Source organism: Pristis pectinata, chromosome 5 (genome assembly GCF_009764475.1).
Source record: "Pristis pectinata isolate sPriPec2 chromosome 5, sPriPec2.1.pri, whole genome shotgun sequence".
NCBI classification, from domain to species: domain Eukaryota; kingdom Metazoa; phylum Chordata; class Chondrichthyes; order Rhinopristiformes; family Pristidae; genus Pristis; species Pristis pectinata.
Window position 1 is genome coordinate 49,977,734 of NC_067409.1, and position 27,892 is coordinate 50,005,625.

At 39.7% G+C, this 27,892-nt stretch overlaps 1 protein-coding gene across 4 annotated transcripts in view; it reads right to left on the reverse strand.

Moving 5' to 3' along the window:
• LOC127570373 (tensin-3-like) overlaps nucleotides 1-27,892 on the reverse strand; it is a 326,270-nt gene that overhangs the window by 241,270 nt on the left and 57,108 nt on the right. The window contains exon 1 of one of the 4 annotated variants that reach the window (XM_052015884.1): nucleotides 26,234-26,379. The exons of 2 other annotated variants lie outside the window; for them this stretch is intronic. Coding sequence is in view for 1 of the 2 variants with exons in the window: in XM_052015881.1 (XP_051871841.1) it covers nucleotides 26,104-26,205 (102 nt within the window). In the remaining variant the exon portion in view is untranslated. One more of the 4 variants, XM_052015881.1, reaches the window with a different exon arrangement.

Below are 27,892 nucleotides of genomic sequence, written 5' to 3' on the forward strand. Positions count from 1 at the left end.
AAAATTCCTGTGGTATGCACTCAGTTTAACTGAACATATCTCTACTGAAGTTTCAATAATGTTGTTCTTCATAGATAAATACACATAATGAATCAGCTAATGCTCCATAATGGATACACTATATGACACTATATCAGTCTTATTACTGCCCCAAGTGTACAGGTCAGGTTTTTTGCATGGTAATTAGCAACTTTGCTCCATGCTGAGTCATGCAACTAATTGCAGCTAACTGCAATCGATCACTTCTCCCAACTTTTAAAAGTTGCACAGACACCTTAGCCATTCGCAATCCCCCCACCCTACCACCTGTGCCTGCTCCGCTGTTCAATAAGATCACGGCTGTTCTTTTACCTCAATGCCACATTCCTGCTTAAACCCACACATTTCTCAGTTCCTTTAACATCTAAAAATCTATTGATTTCGGTCTTGAATATACACAGCAACTAAGCTTCAACGACCTTCTTGGGTCGAGATTTCCAAAGATTCTCTAATTTCCATCCTGGGTGGCTGACCCCTTATTTTGAAACTCCGACCCCTGGTTCCACACAACTCAGCCAAAGGAAACATTACTTCCACATCAGCTCTATCATGGCTTGTCAGAACATTATATGTTTCAACAAGATCGCCTCTCATTCCACCAAACGCAGGGAAGGACAGACCAAGTAACCTCTCCTCATGTAGCATCTCCCCATCTGAGGGATCAATCCGGTGAACCTTTGTTGCACTTTCCCTACGGCAGGCTCCACAAGGCTGCCTCCTCAGCCCCCTACTCTACTCCCTATAAATACAAGACTATGTGGCCAGGTTCCAGTCTAAATCTATCTCCACATTTGCACATGATACCACTGTAGTAGGCCATATCTCAAATAACGATGAGTCGGAGTTCAGGAAGGAGACAGAGAGCTTAATATCTCATGACAACAACCTTTTCCTCAATCAGCAAAACAAAAAAGCTGGTCATTGACTTCAGAAAGGGGGGTGGTCCACACGTTCCTGTTTACATCAACTGTGTTAAAGCCAAGAGGGTTGAGAGCTTCAATTTCTTAGGTGTGAACGTCACCAATAGCCTGTATTGTTCCAACCATGTAGAGACCAAAGCTAAGAAAGCTCACCAGCACCTCTACTTACTCAGGGGGCTAAAGAAATTTGGCATGTCCCTTTTGAGTTTCACCAATTTTTATAGAGGCACCATAGAAAGCATCCTATCCAGATGTATCATGGCTTGGTATGGCAACTGCTCTGCCCAACACTGCAAGAAACTGCAGAGAGTTGTGTACACAGCTCAGCACATCATGAAAACCAGCCTCCCCTCCATGGACTCTGTCTACAAATCAGCCAGCATAATCAAAGACCCCACCCACCCTGGACATTCTCTCTTCTCCCCCTTCTCATTGGTCAGAAGGTAAAAGCCTGAAAGCATGTACCACCAGGTCAACGACAGCTTCTATCCCACTGTTATAAGACTATTGAACAGTTCCCTTGTATGATAAAATGGATTCTTGACTTCACAATCTACTTTCTTGTGGCCTTGCACTTTATTGTCTACCTGCACTGCATTTTCTCTGTAAACTGAAACACTTTATTCTGCATTGTTATTGTTTTCCCTTGTACTACCTTAATGCACTGATGTGATGAAATGATCTATATGGATGGTATGCAAAACCATCATGTTTTTCACTGTACCTTGGTACATGTGACAATAATAAATTTAATACACATTTGTCAATAGACTGCCAGCACAAGGTGGCTCCAAATTGCACATCGGTGACAAAAATGGTCGATTTTGAACTGTAATTTTTCTTCTATTAAAATAGATCTTTAAATAATTGAATGCGTAGCTATAAACCTAAATATGTACATAGCCTTAAGAGCATATTAATGTAGGTTGTCAACAGCTAAGCCCAAACAAAAAAATTGATTTCAAATGACAAGCTGCCTACTGCTGACAACTAAATAGCTTCATGTCATTATCAAGTAAAGAGCACTCCCCTAAAACTTGGTGTTCCTTCGAATCAGCATCACAGGAATATTTCAATATTTGATTTACTTCTTATTGGATTATTCAGCAGGACTCAAAATTTATTTGTGGATATTAATTAATCTTCCAGGACAAAGAAATACCAAAAGCAAATGTGTGTTCAGCAACACTACATTAACCAGGAACAATAGGCTGATTTTTAAACAAGGATGAATTAAGATTTGCAAATTGAAAGTAAAACAATGAAATGATGTCACAGTTTTATCCAAGGATTTTGTGCAAAACCCTGCCAAAACTTTGTGGGCTCTTTTTTTTAAATTCCTAAAGGAAAATAAGAGTAAAGCAAAAAATTATGTGTCACCCTCAATGAACTTCATACATTTGTTCACAAACCCCATGAAAAAACAGCAAAAATACTTAATATTAAAATATCAGAATCTAACTGTTGCATCCTGGTTACAGTGACCTCATCTTTTTAAAAATTGAAGGCATTATTGATTTAGCTTATTCAATTGCACCAGTGACTTCAAAATGAAGAATAAACAATACCATTTTATAAATTATTTGAAATGGTGTTATAAATCTAAAAGTTATTTTCATCATCATACACCATACTCCTAAACAATGACAAATTAGATGACAGTCCGAGTACTCAATGACTGCAGACCAGTACTTGTGTTTAATCTCAAATTATCACAAACACATTTCTACAAGAAATGCTGCAGTTTGAACAGTTAAATTAGAGACATGGATTACTAGTTTCTAGCAATGCTTCCATTTAGTTTCTGTTTTCGTTGTTGCACTGACATAGTTCATCTTCATGACCTCTGCTGCTTTAAATTTTCGTTTTCAGCTATGAGAAGAAAATGGGGAAAAACTTTCACTTATTGCCACTGTCAATTAATGTCTCTATTTCCCGCTGTTCTTTTAATGTGTACACATCTGTCTGGTATTGCAACCACCAAATTTATCTCAGCATTTTCTTCTGTCAATAGACCATTTCAGGAGAGAAATAAATGAAACTACAGTCTGATTGTGAGGTAAGGTTTCACAGGAAGACATTTTGGCAGCACAATTATTAACCTGAATGCAATCAAACTGATGAGAGCTGTCAGAGTATAAAATTGATCTTAGCAGCACTAATTACCACAAACCTCACAAACTCATATCCAGTTCAGGGCAAGTAAAATTTTTTATACAAGTTACTTTCTCATTCTTTTGTTCATTTTCCACAATATAACGCCCAAATATATCCAGATGCAAGCAATGCACTTTCGTTGTTTTCTTGGTAACCCAGACACTGCACTTCAATGATAACCACTTACCACATGGTTATCACCTTTTTCTTCAAATAGAATATTAAAACAAATGTTTTCATTGTGTTTTTCAAACAATTTTCTGTGAGAAGATTTAAATAGGTTTCACTTAATTTGCAAACCTGGACTATGGGGTTTGATCTGAATGGATTGTAGAACTCTTATCACGAGCAAGAAACATGCACTGGCTGGTGCAATCTACATGCACACACTTCTCCATTAGAAAAGGCATAGAACAGACCTAACATTAACAATAATTTGAGACTCAAAATGTATAATTAAGAATTCATTCAAAGCAGCTATTATACTATTCAGGAGGCAGAATATTACACAAAATTCCTCGCTTCATTGGGCTGTGAGCATCTTTACACAACGTCATCAGTTCTTACTATGTGGGGAAGATTTCCCATGTGCAATATAACCATAAACCCGTCTTTTCAGAACATTTTCCATTTTCTCACATACTGCCCAAAGGAAAATTTGTGCCGAGAACAAAAAGGATCAGACAAATTTCAACATGATGTTGGTAGGAATGAGGGATTTTTAAAAATGTACTTAGTAGGGAGAAGATGCGGGTTTGAAATATGGTCACAAGGTCAGATTGGAAACTTAAGTGTCAATCAAGAGCTCTGAAATGTTGACATTGCCTCCATTATGCGCATTTCCTGTCAGTAAATGGAATGTGACCTGTGACTTGATCCAACCCCAGTTCAAACAATATAAGTTAAATGTGAAAGAATCATTTAGTAGTCTGCCCGTCAGTAAGGGTTACCAGGTGAAAAAGAAATAACATCCTGTAGAAAGACAAGTGATGCTCTAAACATATAATCAGGAATTTACCCACTCCATAAACCAAGGTAAATTACAAACATTAATGGCTAATTACATCTGAACCAATCAAATATTTCATATAATTTGTTGCGTTTATCTGACAACAGTATTTTGCCTTACTTTCAGTGTTTCATTCATTATCCTACCCATCTATTTATTTGCAAACACAGATGAAGCCAATGCATTTGTACAGAGCTCTAACGTTGCCAGTTAATAAATCAACCACACTGCAAGAAACATTTGATGTCGTGTTGCCAAGGTAACCATGCCCTTGCTACATTTGATAACCGCTTTCAGGGGAAAGCCATATACTGGGTATAGCGAGGCTGAAGCTGCGGAGAGTTCGGCACAGAAAGTAAATGGATTGAAAAAGAATTACAGATACAACTTGCTACGGTTTATCAAAAGATGTAGTTCCCTGGTTTTGCTAGGTCCTGCTGAATATTCCACTCTTCAGATTTCTCCTGATGTTACTATAACTCAAGCCTCAATAAAAGGCCATCTGTTCTTCCCTCAATATAGTTATTATATTTAGAGTTTTTTTGAGAAAGGGTCAGAGAGATAACAACAGAAAGACAGAGTACAACACTTAATGAGATCGTGGGATATATCACCCCCCACCCCGTCTCCAATTTTAACCCTGTCCTGAGGAAACTTAAGTGGAGGACAGCAAAAAGGGAGCAGAGAATTAACCTACTCCTTTCCCAGTCTGATCTAAATTGCAGGAGAAAAAGATAATTGTACTCAATGTAGAATCTTATAAATATGCAAATAATAAGTTGAGGCTTAAGCAAGATGCAGAGATGGTTTCCAAACCTGCCAGAAGATAAAGTATATTTTCTTTAAGGATCTTCCCAGGCTGAGAAACAAAAGTACCTTGAACTTTCACAGCTTTTTACAACCTCAGAACATTTCAATGAAGACAGTTAGAAAAATTAACCAATTTGCACATAACAAGGTCTCAAAATTTGGCCAGCAAGTTTCCGACTGCTGTGGAGTTGGACTTGTCCCACCATATATAAAATAAAGCAGTGTGAGCTAAACAGCAATAAAACTGGCAGCATCTGTTAGTAACAATTCAAAAATGCTCATCCGAGTTTAATGTTGTACTGGCTTGATTTGAACTAATTTGAACCTTTTTGTCAATTCAGAGGTTTCCACAGAACATTCATTGCTGGTGTGAGCATAACCGCCAGAAAATTCCATGAAAAATACTTTAGTCTGGTCATTACATGAAATGTTGAAGAGTGAGAAGTGTCATAATGGAGCAGCTTCACAAAACTGCCATGTGATGATGCTCTACGTTTGCAGGAAGTGTATCCAACAGCAGGTCCTCTCAGACCACATGGAACAGTAGTTGGACTCAGTGAGGAGCATACAGGAGGCAGAGAATATTATTGATAGAAGTTTCGGGGAGTCGGTCACATCAAAGTGTCAGCCAGATAGATGGGTGACTGCCAGGAGGTGAAGGCAGGTAGTGCAGGAATCTCCTGGGGCTGTTTCCCTCTCAAACGAGTATACCCTTTTGGATACTGTTGGGGGGATACAGCCTCTTAGGGGAAAATGACAGCAGCAGCCAGATCAGTGGCATCACAACTGACTATTATGTAACGCAGGGTAGGTCAAGGACTAGGCAAGCAAAATTGATAGGGGACTCTTTGGTCAGGGGCACAGATAGGCATTTCTATGGCCACGAGCGAGGCTCCAAGATGGTGGGTTGCTTGGGTCAAGGATATCTGTGAGTAGGCACAGGACATTCTGAAAGGGGAGGGTGAGAAATCAGAGGTCACGGCCCATATTGGTACCAATGACATAAGTAGGAAGAGAGAGATGAGGACCTGCAAAGACAATTAAGGGAGTTAGGTAGAAAGTTAAAAAAAAGGACCTCAAGGGGTGTAATCTCTGGATCAATCCTCGTGCCATGTGCTAGTGAGGTAAGAAATAGGAAGATAGACCAATTGAATGCATGGCTAAGGAGCTGGTACCAGAGGGAGTGTTCAGATATGGAGATCATTGGGCTCCCTTCCAGAGGTGGGACCTGTACAAGGAGGACAGGTTGCAGCTAAACTAGAGGGACACCAGTATCCTTGCAAGGAGGTTTTAAACTAATGTGGCAAGGGAGTGGGAAACAGAGCAGGTCAGCAAGTGGAGGGATTGAGGGGAAGGTAGAGGTTAAGTCAATTAAGTCTGAAAGGAAGGACAGGCAGGGCCACATTAATGACAACACTGGGGCTGATGGGCTGAAATGTATTTATTTCAATGCAAGGAGTATTATGGATAAGGCAGATCGACTTAGAGCCTGGATTAGTAGCTCAGCATCTCTGATGGGATTGAGAGGGATGTAAAAGAGGTGGGGGAGGTTGCACAACTAATCAGGGAGAATGTCACAGTGGCACTTGTGTATCAGTTATCATAACGCTATTACAGTGCCAGCAACCCAGGTTCAATTCCCGCCACTGTCTGTAAAGGAGTTTGTGCATTCTTTCCATGTGTCTGCATGGGTTTCCTCACACATTCTAAAGACATACAGGTTAGGAGCTGTGGGCGTGCTATGTTGGTGCCGGAAGAGTGGCGACACTTGCGGGCTGCCCCCAGCATATTCTCAGTAACGCAAAAAGACGCATTTCACCGTGTGTTTCGATGTACATGTGACTAATAAATGAATATCTTATACATCAATATATGTAGAGGTCAGGAATTAGAAAAGTGCAATCACTTTGATGAGTTTGTAGTATAGACACCCAATGCCTTATTGGCCACCTAACAGCCTTGCAGGAGACAGAGGAACAGACATGTTGACAGATTATGGAAAGATGTAAAAGCAACAGAGTAGTTGTAGTGGGTGATTTTATTTTCCTCAGTATTGACTGGGACTCCCTTAGTACCAGAGGCTTTGATGGGGCAGAATTTGTTTGGTGCATTCAGGAGGGGTTCTTGGCACAATATGTAGATAGTCCAACCAGGAATGGGGCCCTACTATACATTATTGGGAAAGGAGTCTGACCAAGTGATTGGAGTTTCAGTGGGAGAGCATTTTAGGAACAGTGAGTGCAAGTCCTTAAGTTTTCAGATAGTCATGGATCAGGATACATCTGGACCTTGGGAGAAAGTGGGGAAAGGCAAATTAGAACATTATTAGGCAATTTAAACAGGGAATCAGGAGGGCAAGAAGTATATTAAATTATGAGAGGCATAGATAAGGTAGGAAGTTGGTGTCTTTCTCCACAGGATGGAAATGTCAAATACTAAAGGGCATAGCTTTATGGTGAGAGAGCGAAGGTTTGAAGGAAATTTACAAGGTAACACACACAAAATGCTGGAGGAACTCAGCAGGTCAGGCAGCATCTATGGAGGGAAATAAACAGTCGACGTTTCGGGTCGAGACCCTTCATCAGGACTGAAAAGGAAGAGGACAGAAGGCAAGTTTTTCTTTTGTACACAGAGAGTGGAAGGTGCCTGGAACGCACTGCCAGAGAAAGTGGTAGTGGCAGATTCAACAGAAAATATTTAAGAGGCATTTAGACAGGCACAGAACAGGCAGGGAATGGAGGGATATAGAACATGGTTGGCACAAACATCATGGGCCGCAGGGCCTGTTCCTGTGCTGTATTGTCGTATGTCCTATGATACTTTGACTAAAGGTGCTGCTGACGGCGGAGCAGAACAAGTCTCCCAGCAGCCTGCTTCTGCAAGCATCAACCACATCTCAGATCACAGGGAAATGGTCACTTTAATAAAGGAGCAGACCTTGTGCCTGTTTGTACTGGCAACTGGAACAGCTATCCATCCATTGTGCACCACATACTATTTACCTCCCATATTAATTATTCAATTGCTTCCAAGTGCATTCATTCTTGTCAAATTATAGGTGGCTTTAATGATGTGGACGAGAAGTCACCAACAACTGCCCACTGGGATGAACTTAATGAAATTGATATCACTTAGCTGTGAATTGCTAAGTACAACTTACAAGCCTCTTTGAACTAACCCAGCAAACCTCTGGCAATTACCTGCCCGTGTTTTATTTTCCATTGTCAGAATGTGAGCCAGGTTGACAAGGGTAAACAGAAAGACAATTACAGTCAGGTGTATGAAACTTGGAGGAGAACCTGAAGGAAATACTGTTCTCATTAAGTTGGTGCCCTTGTTCTTCTAGCTCTTGGAGGTCAGAGGTTTGCGACATGCTGTCAAAGACGAGGTTGCTGCAGTAAATCCTACAAGTTGTCCGCGTGCCAGTGGTGTAGAGACTGGACCTATGAATTGATGGTTGGGTTGACAATCAAGTGGATCACCCTGCCCTGGATGGTGGAAAGCAGATCCAGTGTTGTTCCAGGTATATCCATTGGGCCACCTGAAGGAATTCCCTCACACACTTGATAGACGTAGTTCAGAAGCATCTGGACAAAGGAGGCAAGTCACTTGTCAATCAATTTCCCGAGCTCTGACCTGCTGAGAAGCCATTTATATGATTGTCCAGCTGAGATCTCCGATAACAATACAATTTATGTTGATCTTGTACAGAATTTAGGTCAGGTCAGAGTTAAGAGCACTAGGCACAATACTGTTGCCATATTACCAAAGGACTTGCGAGGATTGGAACAAAAAACAACAGGAAACCAGAATTAAGAGGCTACAACCAACATAATGGGCAGGCGCTCTTCCTCATAAAAGACAAAGTGGAGCCAATACAGGACCAAAATGTCATGAAGGAATTTGTTGGGGTCAATGCAGAAAAGACATCAATATTAGATAATCAACCAATAAAAATACAAATAGCAAAAAAATTGCAACATTGATGAGTGAAGGCAATCTACAGTGATATAGTCAAGTTGAAACTAAGTAAATACACAAAAGAGAACAGAAGAATAATGTGAGTAGGCCAGTATTAAGGAAGGTGGGAGAATGCGTATTTTGTGACTGAAGCCAAGTTGGAAAGAAAAGCTTGCAGATTTACCTGAAGCCAGTAATTTATGAACAAATGGAAATCTACAAACCTCCCACTGAGATTTATTTACCTCATAACCTCTTTACAGTATCTTACAAAGTGAGGTATCTGAGTAGCTATTTAAATGGATTGACAGTTAATAGCTGTGCTTCCAGGCCTCAGACCCTAAAGCACATAACTAACATTGTGGGAATACAACTATGAAATTCTTGTCATGCTAGTGCAGTAAACAGAGCCTGGCTACCCGACCCATGGCTGACAAAATCCAACTAAATGTACAAGGACTGGTGTATCTTCCGCAAATGCCTCAGGGTCAGATCAGGGTTTCAATTTTGTACGAGCAGACCTCCAGTTTCAAAGCCCTATTCGTCAGACAAGTTGTAGAGCCACAGGCAACTTCCCCTTCAACCTTACATTCTAGAGATCTTAGAACCAAGTACCAATGACTCCAGAACCATACCCCATGATAATGAGATTTCAAGCCACCTTTCCAGGCATTATTGATCAGTTTGATTATAAAAATAATATTTTACTAAATGTTTCCGTCGATGCAAAAACAAGGAAGGCAAAATATTCTCCTTTAAAAGAAGTGAAATGTTCCATAATGCAGGTTCACCTTATTTTCCATAACTAAACAAAGCCTTAGACCAAAAATTACTACTGTGCACAGCCTGGCCTTCAAGAACAACTGCTTAGCAGCAGAGAACAACATGATCAGCACGAGCTATCTTATGTGGTTCACCAAAGGCTGGAATTCCCAGCACTCATTCTGCCAATTCAAACTCCGAACCTCTGAAGCACAGACTACAGAATTTACTAAGTGATAACTGTAGAGCATAAACAATCATTAAGGGGCTCTGAGTAGAGACATGCCAAATATCTGAAATCTTGGTCCAAACCCCAATAACCCACGAGCAATGCCAAGGCATGACCACACATTTTTATTATAGGGTGGAAATTACTGCCAGTGTTTCTGAGTCATTATCTCCCTTAATTTTAGGATTTGATAAGAGATATTATTCATTCATACAGTAACAGTAATTTCTGGTTCAATGAGAATATTCTTGTTTCCTTATTCTCCAAGCCAAAAGATTCAAGCTTAGGTAAATCAACTTGCCAAGCACAAATTTATATAATAATTTGCAGCACGTACACTTGCTATGTGTCTCAGATTTAACTGCCTCCATTGAACAAATGATCCAATCCCTTCCAGGAAAACAGCAGAAAAAAAAACTTGGCACAATGAGGGAACTGTGTAGGTGGTATTTATGAAGGAAAGGAGAACTGCAAATGTTAGCAAATTAACATAATGTTTATGAAACACAAGTTAAAATCAAACCTAGATGTTGCTCTCATACATTCCCAGAGGGTACATCATGTGAGCTTCTAACTGCTGTAAACCAATGCAGGTCTGTATTTAGGCTAACCACAGTTTGAGACTAGCAGGTAAGATATGCTTCCAACTCACTAGGACCAAATTTATATTGAAGACCTGACTCAAGAGACAGCTTAGTGCATGTGAGTTTCTTTCTCAAAATCAGGAGTGTGTCTGTTTTCAATAGACAAGTAAACTTTCCCCAGTTTACTGCTGTACTTTATCCATCAGTTAAATGAAGGAATAGATCGTTGTAGATCCAGATTTGCAAACTGCACCAGGCTGGTAGGCATAGCAGTTTGTGTGCATATGGTGGACGTATCCAGTTAAATCCTGAAGAGAAAGCCTGTTCCAGCATTCTCTAAGATACAACTTTCCTCAAGTCCACTTTCCTTCCCTATAAACCTTGATTCCCTCATTGCTTAAAATTTTAATCAATCTCAGCTTTCATAATCTTCGTGAATTCAACCTCTGCAGCTTTCTAGGTTAAGTTCCCAAGGCTCACAATCCTTTGAAAGAAGAAATTCTTCCACATCTGAGTCTTAAACAGGCAGCTCCTTTTTCTGACACAATACTCTCTGGTTCTCAAGGGGAAACATCCTCCTACATTTACCCTGTCAAGCCCCCTGAGAATCTTAAATGTTTCAATAAGATCACCTCTCATTCTTCTAAATGCGACAGGTATAGATCTAACCTATTCAACCTTTCCTCATAAGAGAATCTCTTCGTACCCAGATCATTTTGATGAACAGTCTCTCATAAATAATAAAACCAGAACTGTGCACAGTACTCTAGAAAGGTTTCACTTGAGTCTTGTAGAGTTGTACTAAGACTTCCAACCATCTAGAAACAAACATCAGCATTCCAATGGCCTTCCTGATGACTAGCTACACCTGAACACCAGCTTTCTGTGTTCCAAATCATTTTGTTGTGGTGCTTTATGCTGTCTTTCTCCATTTGAATAATGATCTGTTTTCATTCTTCCTTCCAAATAGAACAATTTCACACATTATACTCCGTTTGCCAACTTATCCCATAAAAATATTTCTTAAAATGTTTTCTATCCTCCTCACAGCTTGTTTTCAGCTCTCCTTTTGTATCATGGAAAATCTGGCTACAATACATTCATTTCATTTCACTCAAGTCAATAACCTAAATTGTAAACACCTGCAATCCCATCACTGAGCCCTGTGGCACCATGCTGGTTACTGGTTGCCAAATAGTTGAAAATGAACATAAGACCATAAGAATTTGAAGCTGGAGTAGGCCATCTGGCCCGTCAAGCCTGCTCCACCATTCAATAAGAGCATGGCTGATCTGTCCCTGGACTCAAATCCACCTACTTGCCTTTTCCCCATAACCCTTAATTCCCCTACTATGCAAAAACCTATCTGTGTCTTAAATATATTTAATGAGGTAGCCTCCACTCCTTCCCTGGGCAGAGAATTCCACAGATTCACCACTCTCTGGGAAAAGCAGTTTCTCCTCATCTCCATCCTAAATCTACTCTCCCGAATCTTGAGGCTATGTCCCCTAGTTCTAGTCTCACCTACCAGTGGAAACAACCTTCCTGCCTTTATCTTATTCTTTTCATAACTTTATATGCTTCTATAAGATCTCCTCTCATTCTTCTGAATTCCAATGAGTATAGCCCCAGGCAACTCAATCTCTCCTCATAGGTTAACCCCCTTATCTCTGGAATCAACCTGGTGAACCTCCTCTCCACCGCCTCCAAAGCCAGAATATCTTCCCTCAAGTAAGGAGACCAAAACTGCACGTAGTACTCCAGGTGCAACCTCATCAGTGCCCTGTACAGTTAGAGCATAACCTCCCTGCTCTTAAATCAATCTCTCAATCCAAAAAAATTAATGACAATGTTGGCCAACATTCCATTTGCTTTCTTGATAACCTGTTGCACCTGCAAACCAACCTTTTGTGATTCATGCACAAGCACTCCCAAGTCCCTCTGCACAACAGCATGCTGCAATCTTTCACAATTTAAATAATACTCTGATCTTCTATTTTTCCTTCCAAAATGGATGACATCACATTTACCAACATTGTACTCCATCTGCCAGACCCTTGCCCACTCACTTAACCTATCTATACCTCTCTGCAGACTCTCCGCATCCTCTGCACAATTTGTTTTTCCACTCAATTTGGCGTCATCAGCAAACTTAGATACGCTACACTCGGTCCCCTCTTCCAAATCATTCATGTATATCATGAACAGTTGCGGGCCCAGCACCGACCCCTGTGGCACCCCTCTCACCACAGACTGCCAACCAGAGAAACACCCATTTATCCCAACTCTCTGCCTTCTATTGGTTAACCAATCCTCTATCCATGCTGATACGTTACCCCCAACTTCATTCATCCTTACATACGGATAAGTCTTTTATGTGGTACCTTATCGAACACCTTCTGGAAATCCAAGTATACAACATCCCCCTCTATCCACTGCGCTCATTATATCCTCAAAGAACTCCAATAAGGTTGTCAAACAGGATCTGCCCTTCCTGAATCCATGCTGCGTCTGCCTGATGGAACCATTTCTATCCAGATGGCTCACTATTTCTTCCTTACTGATAGCTTCAAGCATTTTTTCCAACTATGGACGTTTAGCTAACTGACCTACAGTGACCTGCCTTTTGCCTACATCCTTCTTGAAACAGTGGTGTGACATTTGCTGACTTCTACTCTGCCAGGACCTGTCCAGAGAATTTTGGTAAAGTATCACAAGTGTGCAACCCTGTATCCTTATTCACTGCTTCCTGCCAGTTAATCAATCCTCCATCCATGCTGGTACATTACCTCCAACACCATGAGCTCCTACCATCTGAAGTAACCTGTTGCATTCTCTCTTTCTGAGCACCTTTTGAAAATTGAAATATGTCGCAGCCATTGTTTCTATCCACTCTGACTAATACTTCCTCAAAGAAGTCTAATAAATTTGTCAGATTTCCCCTTCATGAAGCTCTGCTGACCCTGCTCAATCAGGGTATAACTTTTCAAATGTTCTGCTTTTAATAGACCATTCTAACATTTTCCCAACAATAGGTGTCAGGCTAACTGGCCTATTGTTACCTGCTTTTTGTCTCCAACTTTTTTGAATGAAGGTATCATATCGACAGTTTCCCAATCCCTCATTTCCGCTCCAGAATCTAAGGACTTTTAGAAGATTACAACCACTGGATCTAGCATCCGTTGCTATTTTTCCTAAGATCCAAGGATGCAAACAACGAGGTCCAGGAGACTTATCTGTCCTTAGCCCCATTAGCTTGCCTAATACTGATTCTCCAGTGATGGTACTGATATTTAAATCCTCTCCTGTTATTCTTCTGTATTAATGGGAACGTTTGCAGCATTAATTTAACTCCTCTGCATTTCCTGGTTCCCCATAATTATCTCCCTAGTCTCATTCTCTGAGGGTCACTTTGGCCTCTTTTTTCCCTTTTATATATTTAAAGAATATACACCTTGTCATTTTTTTTAAAAAGAACTTCTTGCTAATTTGCCCACAGAGTTGTCACCTTATGTTTTCTCTTTCAACTTAATACCTTAACTTCCTTGGTTAGTCATACATGGTTAGTTCATCCCACTCTTAGAACCACTTCTCCTCCAAGATTTTTTTTGCTAGGAATCATGAATTATCCCTTTAAATATCTGCCTCTGCTTGTCTATTGTCTTACCTGCTGATCTATTTTGCTGAGTTGACCTTGGCAAGATCTATCCTCTTTCCTTTGTAATTCCACTTATTTAAGTTTAACAAATTTGTTTCATACCCATGTTTCTCAAGCTGGATGCTAAATTCTAATCATACTGTGATCACTACTTCCAGAGGATCTTTTACTCCAAGATCATTTCTTAAATGTGTCTTGTTACACATTTCCAGATCAACAATGGCTTGCTCCCTGGTTGGCTCCATTACATATTGCTTCTGGCAACTGTCCTGAATGCACCCGTAAGTTCAGTTGTACAGCTACTATTTGCAATTTGATTAACCTATGATTAATGCACTACTTTTTTTTAAAAAACCTGGCCCTTTTAGGTCCTGACTTATATACTTCCCTTTCATCTGGCTCCTGTTAGTGGGGTCTGTACACACACTAACTACTATCTTCTTTCCCTTGCCAACTGTTATGTCCAAATTGACTCTACATTTTCCAAGACTAGATCATCTTTCACAACTATTGATTTCTTCCCATGTTATCAGAGCTACCCCATCACCTATTCCTTCCCGCCCATCCTTCCTAAAAGTCAATTATCCCTGAATATTGACTTTCCAGCTTTGATCTCTTTGTAACCCGTCTCTGCCATGGCCATCAGATCATGCCCACTGGAAGGTGAATAATCAAAATTCACGAGAAAGGTACTAGGACTTCAAAGAGTTAAATTTTAAAGACAGGTTGTTTCAATGCACTCAAGCTTGGAAGGCTTATGTAACCAAGGCACTTAAGCTACTTAAATGATTTGATGCCCAAGTTAACATGGAGAATGATGGCTTGGACAAAAAACCCAAGCATCAGAAACCACTAAAGCCGCTACCACAATAAGCCAGTGGCAAGATAAATGCAAGCAGAAAAACAATTATTTATTGAAAAAAGGTACATTTTTAATACTACCATTAAAAAAATACAACTTTTATACACATTCTACTGCAATCTAAGATTTCCACTACAGCTGAGGTAAACATAAATGCACTTGATGCCAAAACTGGGAACTTATGATTAACCAGTGCTTTTTCTCTTTTCCCATTCTATAGTTTCTTTCACATGATAGGATATCGGTGAGACTACATCTAGAGTACTGCATAGAGTATTGATCTCTTTAATGAAGCAAGGGTGTGGTGGAAGCAATTCAGAGAAGGTTTACTGGACTGATTCCTGGAATGGGTGGGTTGTTTGATGAGGAAAGGTTGAATAGGCTCAGCTTGTATCCATTGGAGTTTAAAAAGACAAGAGGGGACAAATGAAATATACAAGATCATTTCGAGCGGCACAGCTAGTAGACCTGCTGCCTCAAAGTTCCAGTTCAATCCTGATCCCTAGTGTTGTCTGCATGGAGATTGCAGGTTCTCCCTGTGACCACATGGATTTCTTTCGGGTGCTGCAGTTTCCTCCCACAAGAACACGAGAATATAGGGACAGGAGGAAAATCTCAGCCCTTCAAGCCTGTCCTGACATTCAAAAAGATCATGGCTGATCTATGCTGGCCTCAACTCCCCTTCTGTGCTAGATCTCCACAACCCTCAATTCCTCAATCTCACAAATATTTATCCATCTCTACCTTAAAAATATCTAAAGATCCGGGCCTCACCAGAGAATTCCAGAGGTTCACAACCTTCTGAGAGAAGAAACTTCTGTGTACCTTGGTTTTAAAAGATCAGCCCTTTGTTTTATAGCTATCCCAAAGACATGCTGGTAGGTTAAGTAGCTACTGTAAACTTCCCCTGGTGTAGGTGGGATGAGACTATGGGGAGAAAAGGTTGCAGCGAAAATTAGCAGGGGAGAGGAATTGCTCTGCAAGCCAGGTAGGCTGAATGGCTTCCTTCACCATCATAAAGGAAGTACAGAATACAGAGTAAGGAAAGATCACGAAGGGTCTTGACAGGGCAGATGTGGAGCAGATCATTTTCTTATGGGAGAATCGAGAACTAGGGTTCATTGTTTAAAAGTAAGTGCCATTATGGCAGTGATAAGGTATAATTATTTCCCTCAGAGGTTTGTTTGAGAGTCTTTGGAACTCTCTTCCTCATAGGGCAATGGAAGCAAAATCTTTGAATATTTTTAAGGCAGAGGTAGATTGATTCTTGATGGGCAAGAAAGTGAAGAAAAGTTACCAGGAGTAGACTGGAATGCAGATTGATGTTACAGTCAGATCACCCTTGATCTTATTAAATGGCACAGCAGGACTGACGGGCCAAGTGTCCTACTCCTGCACTAATTCATAAACTTGCACGTTGTCATTTCTTCACACTGTAAACCTCTGCTTTGGCAGAAAGGACCCTCGCCCTTATTCCCCCACCACAAACCCCACACAGACTTGGGAGCGCCGCTCAGAAACAGGAACTGGAAACTGTAACAGTAATTTCCACAGTGGATTTTCACAGAGCGCCATCCAGTGCTGAGAAACCAGATTCAGCAAGAAGAAAGCAAGTACTTCAAGGCTGAATTTCCTTTACAACTTCACCCTGGGAAATACTTAAATTAAGGTAAATACACAGGAAAAACAGTGAAAACTCAAGTGCTCACATCAGCCAAATAATTATGGTAGGCCCCAATTACTTCACTTTTACATTCATCTGTTGATCTCTGCATATCAGATCACTATAATGGCTCATTTCCATGCTAATGATGTGAATTCCTGCAAATATGCTGGTTCAAAGTAACTGTAAAATGAAACCCAGAATTTTAGGCACAGCAGGAAATTAATTCACATCTGCATTCTTTTATTAGTTTCTCAAGACCACCACTATATTTTCTGGTTATTTGAACACATTTTCACGGCATTAGAAGAAGTTATATTGAAAATCAAAGCCCTGTAAATTCTCCAATATCCAATGCGTTGGGTGGTAGAGTGGTGTTTTCACGCAGCTCCAGTGACCCGGGTTCGATTCTGATCTCTGGTGCCGTCTGTGTGGAATTTGCACGTTCTTCCTGTGATCCCATGGGTTTTCCCCCCAGGTGCTCCAGTTTCCTCCAACATCCCCAAGTGCAGGTTACTAAGTTATTGGTTATTGTAAATTAACCCTAGCGTAGGTGGGTGAGTGGGAGAATCAGGAGGGTGTTTATGCACGTGTGAGGAAAATAGGTGACTACAAAGTAAATGAGGAATGGGATTACTGAAAACTATCATGAACTCAGTGGGTCAAATGCCCCCTTTCTATATCATGATAAAATATTGCAAATAAAATGTGAGATTATGCACATGAACTTTAACTTTCAATATTTAAAGGAGGCATACTTGGCCATTTTCCTCAGGCCTCAACTGCTCATGTTAATTGCTGCTCACTTACATTCATCTTTGCACTCTACTGTCAGTTCATTGATTAAAACAAAATGGGTTTTAATAAACAATGGCAAAAATTTGGTCACAAATTGGCAAACCTTCCAAGGTAACTTCCTAGTTAAGTCCTCCAGATGAAATTCTGTCCCTTGATCTTCAACTTAAAATTTATATTACACACAAGTTACAAAGTGTGCAAGTTGATGCACTAGATAGGAATAGTGCAGTGACAAAAGGCAAGCTAAATGGTACAATTTTAAAGAGGACATAAGAAGAGAGAACTGTTTTATTCTTGATCACTTTCTTATAAAATAAGTGGCTGGAAAAGTTTAAAAAGCACTTTAAAAAACACATGGGATTATCAAGAGTAGCACAGATTACAAAAGCCAGGAAATTATGCCACGTCTTGAAAAAGCACTAGTTCTAGCCAGTACACAAGTCTGAAAATGCTGGGGAGAGAGAAACATAGTTAATGTTTCACATCAGTCACGTAATGAAGGATTCCAATGAAAGGTCATTGACCTGAAATATTAACTCTGTTTTTCTCTCTGCAGATGCTGCCTGAATTGTCAAGTATTCTCATTAGTTGCATCATTTTAAGGATTTATGCATATTGCACTGCTTGCTAGGATAGGGGACAGAGATTCCTGTGAGGTGGGCAAATGCTGTTTATCGTTAACAACTCTATCCATTCATAGAAACTTTGTAGTCCCCAAATAAATGCACCCTTATGTGCCTTGGAGACCACCACCCATGGGGTTGAACATTTGCTGTGTTCATCCTTCATTATCAGCCAAATCTTCTCTGAATTATGAAGCTCCTTGTTCAACTGCAGCTTATAGTCACAGGGAATCAGTCCCAGGTAGCAATAAATGGGATTGGATCCTGGGCAAATACAAATATATCCCTCATATCAAGCAATGCCACACACTGGGAGACCGCAGGTGCCAACACTGTACAATGCCATCCAGTCAACATGCAGTCCCTGTAGCCAGTCTATTGCCATTATTGTCAACATCTTGTGCAATTGGCCCAGATCTTTGGCAGCTTCCTCTCCACATCATTGATCAACAATGCATGGCATTTCCCTGAGAGCCTGGAAGACCTTCCCAGGGCACAGGGTACTGAACTACTGCTCATACATGTTCTCCCCACCTTGGTCAAATCTTCACCAGATGACCATTGATTATTAAGGTGACCTCACAGTCACCAACGAGCTGTAGGTCCACATCTAATGTGGCGAATACCCCACTAATTCTTGGTGCTGCCACTATGCTTGCAGCAACCACATTACCGGAGCACCCTTATATGGTCCATTTCACCATGTCTATACCGGTCTTCTTTGGTGTTGGTATTGGTTTATTATTGTCACTTGTACCGAGGTACAGTGAAAAACTTGTCTTGCATACCGATTGTACAGATCAATTCATTACACAGTGCAGTTACATTGGGCTAGTACAGAGTGCATTGAGGTAGTACAGAGTGCGTTGATGTAGTACAGGTAAAAACAGAGTAAAGTGTCACAGCTACAGAGCAAGTACAGTGCAATAAGGTGCAAGATCACAACAAGGTAGATTGTGAGGTCAGCTCAGGCCCGTTCAAGCTTTGCAAGCCAGAAATTCCCAAAGTCGCTTCCTGCATCCACCTGAACCTGATGCAGTGGTCAAAGGAAGAGATACTGCCAATTCCATCCTTTTATGCTTGTCTGACATTCGCACCTCAGAAATTTACTTCAAGCAAAACTGTTTCATCTTGTTAAACAGAATTTCTGCACCAGCGGCCATTCTGCATGCCCATCGAAGTTCGAGTTCTGTGTCATACAGTTTTGCCTGAATTCTCTCATCAGCCAGCCCACAAACTAAGCAACCATTGATCGAAAAAGGTCTGGAAATTACAACTTTTTGCCAGCATCTTTAGACGGACCACATACTGGCCAACTATTTCCTCTGGGCCCCCGTTACAAGAGCCAGACTTATAAACTATGAAAATCTCTGACTGCAGTCAATTAAGATATCCTTTCAAGTTTTTCACAAGCAGACTTGTCAACGTTTCTTATTAGATTCATAGAGTTATACAGCACAGAAACAGGCCCTTCGGGCCAACTTGTCCATACAGACCAAAATGCCTACTTGTAGTCCCACTTGCCTGCGTTTGGCCCATATCGCTCTAAACCTTTCCTATTCATGTATCTGTCTAAACGCCTTTTAAACATTGTAATTGTACCTGCCTCTACCACCTTCTTTGGCTGCTCGTTCCATACACCCACCAGCCTCTGTGTGAATAACTTGCCCCTCAGATCCCCTTTAAACCTTTCCCCTCTCACTTTAAACATACAACTCTAATTTTAAACTCCCCTGTTCAGGGAAAAAGATTGTGATTATCTACCCTATTTATAAACCTCTATAAGGTCACCCTTCAGCCTCCTTCACTCCAGGGAAATAAGTCCCAGCCTCCAACTTCACCATCAGTAACTGCATCGACATATTTTCACATACCTCCACTATTGTCTGTTCTGTGTACCCCACCCCACCCCAGGACTCAACATTATTGTTTGCCTTCTGGAAATATATCCATGTATCCGGCATACAAGTTGAATGGTTGCATCCTCTCATATCTCTTGAGCTCCCCAAAATACCATGTTCACCATTGAACATGTTCATTGCCTGGGAACTCCAGCTCTATTCATGCTGGATCACTCCCCTGCTACTCTCTCAAGCAGCAACATTCCACACATGATGCCAACACAGTGTCTGGGGATTCTATAATATTGTTGCTTTCAAAGCAAATAATGCAAGTAGAGCTATCAACAAAAAAAATGCTTTTTGAAGATAGTCAACTTTCAACTAAACAACAGTGACTGGTGCGACAATGTATCAAAAGTCAAATCACGTTTCTTAAAGATACACTCACATGATAAGCATTAAAGCGCTGACACAGGGAGTGCTGCTAGCTGGCAGCCTTCCACTGAACTGATATTAGCGAACAACATGAATTGGGCAATATATGATTCTGTGTACAGGTTTCCTGACATTGCATGATACCATTCAACTGCATAAAAGAAACAGTAATTTTATATTTAATTTAATCTCAAAGGTTAAAAGCATGCAACATAAGTTGTTGCTTGTGATTGGCTTTCACTGTGCTAGCAGAAAACTGCCAAAATATCCACTTCATGAACTTTATCTAGCATCTTAACTGATCATTACTTCACGAACTGATAGAGAGAATATCAGCAAATTCCCAGTGAAGATCAGTTGCTATAATTTTGCCATTCCAGAATATTCATTTGTCCACCTCATCAGCTCTATTCCCCTGTCACCATATCCAACCACACTCAGTTACCAATTTTACAGGGCCCTCTCTCTCAGTCTTTGTTTTGCTCATCTCAAAATGTTTATGGATTTTTGTTTTAGCAAATTATGAACATTCCTTCATTCTACTCCGCAAGTTCAATTCTCAGCCCCCACAGGCTTCATCACTGCAGGGATTGCAAGAACTTCTGGACCTCTGCAAACCTGAGATCACTAAAGTCAAATTGATGCTGGAAATGAGAGTTTAAGTCGTACCTTGGGAGAAAGCAAAGGCACATGTATAAGACTATCAAAAACTATTTCAAAGAGGTCATGGCTTCAATCCAATCAAGATGAATTAATTCATAAAGTGCATACTGAAAGCACTGGAAATCATCATCAGCAGGTCAGACAGCATCTCTCGTGAGAAAGAGACTTAAGAACCATAGAACCATACAGCACAAAACAGGTCCTTCGGCCCACCATGTTGTGCCGTCCATCAAACCACCCTCACACTAGGCTACTTGAGTGGAGAAAGAAAGGAGAGGGGGGATAAAACAAAATGGGAGGTCTATGACTGGGTGGAAGGCAGAAGAGATGAAATGACACAAGTGCTTAACTGAAACCAGAAACAAATATGCCCACCAATTTGTGCAAATTCCTGCTATTAATATATCAATCAATATTAACTTTCTACAGTTTGACTGCCTTATCCACAACTCAGCACTTTTTTGGAATTTCATCCTGCAACAGAAGTAGGGCCTTAGGATCAGCAATAAATTCTGGCCTTGCTGGCAACATTCACTTCCCAAAAAGGGAATACGTAATAAACACTGCAATGTTCGAATCCCAGTCCTGATTTTTCAGTGGCCATGTCTTAGTATGTGCAACTGTATCTGGTCCTCAGATGTATTACTATGTTCATTTCTCATTTTATACAAACACAATGTGCATTGCTGGTTTAATATTTTAACGTATCTAGGAGCAGTTACTCCTAATTTTTAACAATTCTGTTCAATAATTAGTCATCATTTAGGTGTTCCTTAGTTTAACCAACATCAGGTTACCTTTTCTCCACTGTTTATATTTGTTTCTTATCGATCCCCCCAACCTCGGTCTTATTAACTTAAAGCCTTTGTGATGTCCATATTCTTTCCAATGGGACCCAGGTCCCATTTCAATCAAGGGAGAGCCTGTACCAATGATAAAACTCCTTGTTGTGACTGTACTGTTACCACTGTTCCACGAAGCAGAATTCTTCTTTCCTACACCTACCTTTTAGTCTTGTGTTCAGTCACCTGGTCTGGTTCTATGCAAATTACTCTGGAGTTTAAGGAGTAATTCACAGATTATCACCATTCATTGGGCACCCATTTATTCTGTTGCTTGCAGTAATAACATTTAAGCCAATACATTTTCTCATAAAACTTTACTTAAGAAATACCTTTAAGCAAAAAAGATATAGATGACTTTTTTCCATTATTTTTTTAAAAATTCATCTCTAATAAAAGTAGGACTACGTCAAGGGTCAAGTTAACTTGACTTTTGCTATCAACTCTTTAGTAGTGACATTGTAAAGGCATTCTGGTTTTCAATGGAAACACAAGAGACTGCAGATGCTGGAATCTGGAGCAACAAAATCTGATGGAAAAACTCAGCGGGTCGAGCAGCATCTGTAGGAGGAAAGGAATTGTCAATGTTTTGGGTCGAAACCCTGCATCAGGAGTTTCTCCAGCAGATTGTTTGTTACATTGTGGTTTTCAATGTGGGCACTTTGCTGCATAATGCTATTCAAGTATGGATGTTCTACAACTTTGTATTTGGTAGTTAATATATCGAAGTGAAAGTAAGAAAATGAAGAAGGGGTTTTAACTCATTTATTTCTCCATCAATGAATAATTTTAAAAAACATTTTAGTTCACAAATAATTACAGACTTTGGCAATAGGTTAAACTGAAAATAGAGAAACAGGAGATACAAATTTGGCACCTCAAAATTGAAATAATCTTTCCTTGCAACAGTGAACTTAGTTTTATATATGGCACTACGATAATACTATTGAAAGTAGTTCGACAGTATTTACAGATGTTCCTATTTAAATTAGTCAGCTTACACACCATAATACTACTGAGTCACATGACACTGTGCTGGCCAAGTCAACTATGGATATGAACCACCAAATACATAATTTTTAGAAATACCAGTTTAAGTCCCAGCTGGGGACTTAATTCTGTCCAGAGACCGGGCTGCAGGCCAGTTAACTGAATTGAATACACATTTCCCTTAGAATACAGACTCACTTCTGTGAGCTACTTAATAATTTGACGCATCTGGAATATCATACCTTTTATATTTTAACACAGAAATTAGAACTATATTTTAGGTAGCAATCCATTATTTTATGAGAAATTTCTCAATAAATAATGGGGTGCTGCCCAAAACAGTTGTAATTTACAAATTTAAAAACGTGTTTATAGTCAAGACATCTAGATTTTGTACAAATGATATAAACTAAATGCAAACTGAGCAAAAGTACAGATGGGCTCCTGCCAGCTTTCACAAAAGATGCAAAAAATGGCAGAATCACATTTTACAAAGCATACACAATACTTGCAATTGGCACACTGCACAAAGGGCAACGCTCAAAGCATAATCTCCAAAAATTCACACATACCCTAGCTTCGCAATGAGCAGTGGAAAATCTGCTTCAGATATTAGTTAGCTGATTGTTAATCTAACTTTTTGATGTCCAGGAAATGGCAGGAAAATGGTTTTGCTTTATGGGCAGGTAATACAGAAAGTAACAGAAGGTAATTAAATAAAAGATCAAACTGATTATCAACTACAGGGAAGCATCTATTTCATGCCTTTTATGGTATCTTTTGTTAATGATTCAATTGTTTCCAATATTGTTGACTTTTTAAATTTGATAACCCTTGCATAAGTCCATAATCTAATTGTACTTTATTGAACAGAACTGTTTTTACAGTTGTTTTGCTGTAGGAATAATCATCACTCTTTTCTTTTCCCTTTGATCTCTATCTTCACTTTCTCATCTTAATAAAGTGACGCACTGGTAAAGTACTTTCAGTACTGCTCATTGTGTGGGGATATGACCAAGGAGTATTAATTGTATCTCTCATTGCACGTCCTCAATCCAGTCCTCAACTGAGGTGACACCTTTCTCTTCCTTACCCACTGATGCTGACTTCTGCATGCTCTTGTTACATCTACTATCAGTTATTTCAACACCCAAAAGGTTTGGCCTGTAATCTTCCCCCTCCACCACCCCCCCCCCCCCCCCCAAAGTCCTTCAGCTGGACAAGACTAACCATGAATTGCTACCTCTACTGAAATGGAGTCATAGAGCTATATAGCACAGAAACAGACCCTTCAGCCCAACTCATCCATGCTGGCCAAACTGCCCAAGTGAGCTAGTCCCATATGCCTGCGTTTGGCCCATATCCCTCTAAATCATTCTTATCTACGTAACCGTCCAAATGCCTTTTAAATGTTGTAATAACATCGTAATGTCGTAAATAAACTTGCATTCAAATATTTTTCCTTCCTCCACCATCCCACTCAAAGTGTCCACCTTTCTCATGAAAGCGGAGGCTGGAATTCACATCGATTGGAAACTGTAACTTAAATATCATCCAGAGGGACATTGGTCATGTGACACAACAATAATTATCTTTATTTCAATTAACTACAAATCTCATTCAGAGGTTTATGTTGACCCAAGATACTGAGGGATAAGGCTGTGGAGTCAGGACACCAATCAGCCACCATCTTATTCAACAGCAGAACAGGCTGGTGGAGCTAAAAAAAAATCTGCTCCTATTCCTATATTATACCCAAAAACCTAAAACAGTTCATTCACTGCAGCTTCATTAGACAAAATTTGAGGCAGGGTCCTGTAATAGAGATGGTAAGAAACTTGACTGAAAAGGTAGTGCCTTTGAAGAGAGTAGGAGAGAGTGAGAAGGTTGTTTAGCATGGGAATTTCAGAGTTAGAGGACTTGGAACACAACAAGAATTTTTTTTAAATTCAAGCATTTTGAGAATTTTAACAATGCTATCTAGGAGGCCAGAGCCAAGACTAGTCCTTGACAAAAGGGCGCAGATGCACTTTCCAATATGATTCACTGAACAATGCAAATCAAAATGATCTTTCTCCCCCCACCACAAAGGCGAGGTACACAAAATCTAATCCTAGCTGCCCTATTGCTGACAAGTGATAACAGTAAACGCTAAAAGTTGTGTAATTAGGCCTCCCGGCTTTTCAGAGCTTCTTGACCAACTGAGTCATTGGACAAACAATACATTAAAATTTAAAAGTGTTATTTTCTGGCGTAAAACATGACTAATACATTGTGAAATCCCATATTGTTTGATTACCATTTATACTGCCTCTGCTACCACTAACCTGTATTTTGACAAGTAATCTTTCTAAATGTGACTGTTTCCACACAGAACAGAAATATCTGGGGAAAAATTCAAATATATTGTAAAGTCCAGTTAGTATTATTGCTGATTATATGACACAACGTTATTGGCTTTGACCTTTGATGGTGACCTCTGACTTTCACCCTCAAAAAAATGCTAAATATTATTGTATTTGAGACAAAGGGGAAAGAAATTGGAGGAAACTAAACAATTTTATTTTAAACTAGAACAATCATTCAAGTTGCAGCTGAATTTAATAAAATGAATTTCATCAATCTGAGAATGCTACAATAGTTAGGAAAAGGGTATTTACTAAGAAGAAAGTTAATGCTCAGTTTGAAGCCGACATGAACACTTAAAAAGGCGGGTTTGTTAACTTCACAAGCTGCAAACTGGCATTGCTTCTCCCTCCACATTTTCCTCGTTACTCCTCAATTCCACATACATTTTCGTTCAAGAAACCTTTTGCATGCATTTTACAACACATTTATTTCATGAAAAACTGCTTTTGAAGAAACTCAGTTTGAACACACAAGTCTGAGAAAGGAATGGACTTACTACCTTGAATTCTTTTCCACTGATTTACTTCTATCACTCTAACGGAACTAGGAACAATGATTAAAGATAAGGGATATCTGTAAGTCTTTAAACCGTTTGAACATTGCAGTTCAACTGGGTCTGCTGAACACTTTTCACTGCATTAGTCAAGCAAATCCTTCTCAATTATCTCTTCCGTACGTCAATATATTTAAAATCAAAAGGAAACCAATCCTGCAACTTTGCCAAATTAAAAAAGATGCCACTGATCTGCAAATATTGGGACTGTATTCCAGCCAAACTGATTAGCTCATCTGATTTTATGAAAGGGCAACCGTCCTGTTGCATGATAAAACCTTCACAACTCACGCTACCTTTTCCATAGAACTTTTCTTTCCTTGTACTTGGTTCTGATGATCCACTGGCACATGGCAAATCTCATCCTCAAGGCAAGCCAAGCTCACTGTGCAGCCCATGAGAATGGCCAAGTTGTTCGTTACTTACAATCAGTTCTTCTCGGCAGTTTCCTGCAAAACGCTTCACGTTAATCTGCAATACTTTTACACACAAGTTCAATCTTCCGGCACCTGGCTACACTTGACCTCCACTCAGGAGCCAGAACAAATGACAGCAAACAGATCTGGTACGATGAATACGACCTCTACCTCCAATCAACATAAACTGACCAAATAGTCCCTCAGAGCTGAAAAAGCAAGGATTATATCGCAAGCCTTTTTCTCCACAAAGGAAACGAAGTCTTCCTACACTAGTGGGAGGGTTTCTGGATCAGAGTACTATAGCTACAAAAAGTTTTTTAAAAAAAGTTGGAAGCTTCTCAAAGTATTTCATCCAATCAGCCAAGAAATATTCAACTCTTCACAAATGACATGTACAAAAAAAATGATGACATATGGGGTAGTAATTATTTCAGAAACAAATACACTACTTAGAACAACCATAAATCAACAATTAAACTGAACAAACAGACAATCCAAAATAACTCCATATGAGATCAAAATGATTTTGTTTTACCAAAGACACATCCTCCAGTATGGTGCATCAGCTTAACGTACACTACCTACATAAATATTCCACATACTCAATGATTGGTTAATGTCACCTGCAACCACTTATTTCATATTTATTCCTGTTATTCACAAGATTGTCTGCATTTAAGTATTTATCCTTGTAAGCTAAAATGGTATTATTTCTGGAATTTGCAAAGATGCCTTTAGGGGGTCTTTTTAATGAAATCCAGACCAGCTCTGGCTGAAGTTAAGAACAGCTCAAATATCAGGAAATGAGGCCCATCTGCTCTATGTGGGTTCAAATAACACTATTAAAATGAGATTTCATAAAAGTGAATCAATAAGCAAATCTTTGTTGGTCACTAATTATGTTTGCATATCACCAGTTCCCAGAATTTTTTAAGATAAGAAGTGCAGGCAAGTAGCATGAAACACAAAGAAAATTAATTTAGGCTCCAAAAGCATTCATTACAGAGTTTCCAGTTAATTTGAGATAACACAGTAAGGAAAAAGAATACTTCCTTTACACAAAAAAGCACATCAAATACTCAACTAAAACACTATAAACAGAAACAAAAATGCAATTAAGACTACAGTTCTTATTCCAAATGCTCTTTGAAGTACTTCACCCTTTTCACATGTACTCTACATTAATTATGAAAAGCATTGGTGATACAACAAATAATTGAAAAACACAGCAGAATAGGAATTCAAGAGGGAGTTCAGATTTGGGATGATAAATAAATGTTGGTCTTGTGTGAAAGTTTACCCCGATAATCTTCACAAGACTGTGACTGATTTAGGTTAAGTAGATCACTAGCACAAACCCCTTCCAGTGCGAGGAGTACGTGCTGTGGTACACATCCAAGAGAGGTGCGACTATACAAAGGACATATACAAGAAAGCTACTGAGCAATGCCACCCCCACCTAACCTCCTTTGCACACAATATGCAAGTGGACAAAGCCTACAAAGTGTGTCAATAAACAAAATATTGCTCCTTGTACAACTGTAATGAACAAGTGCATTGACCATTAATATGTAAATGTGTTTGTACGAATTGTAAATGTACTTACTGACATAGAAACTATTCCATTTTGTAACACATGTTCCTTTTTATATCAGTCTACCAGCAA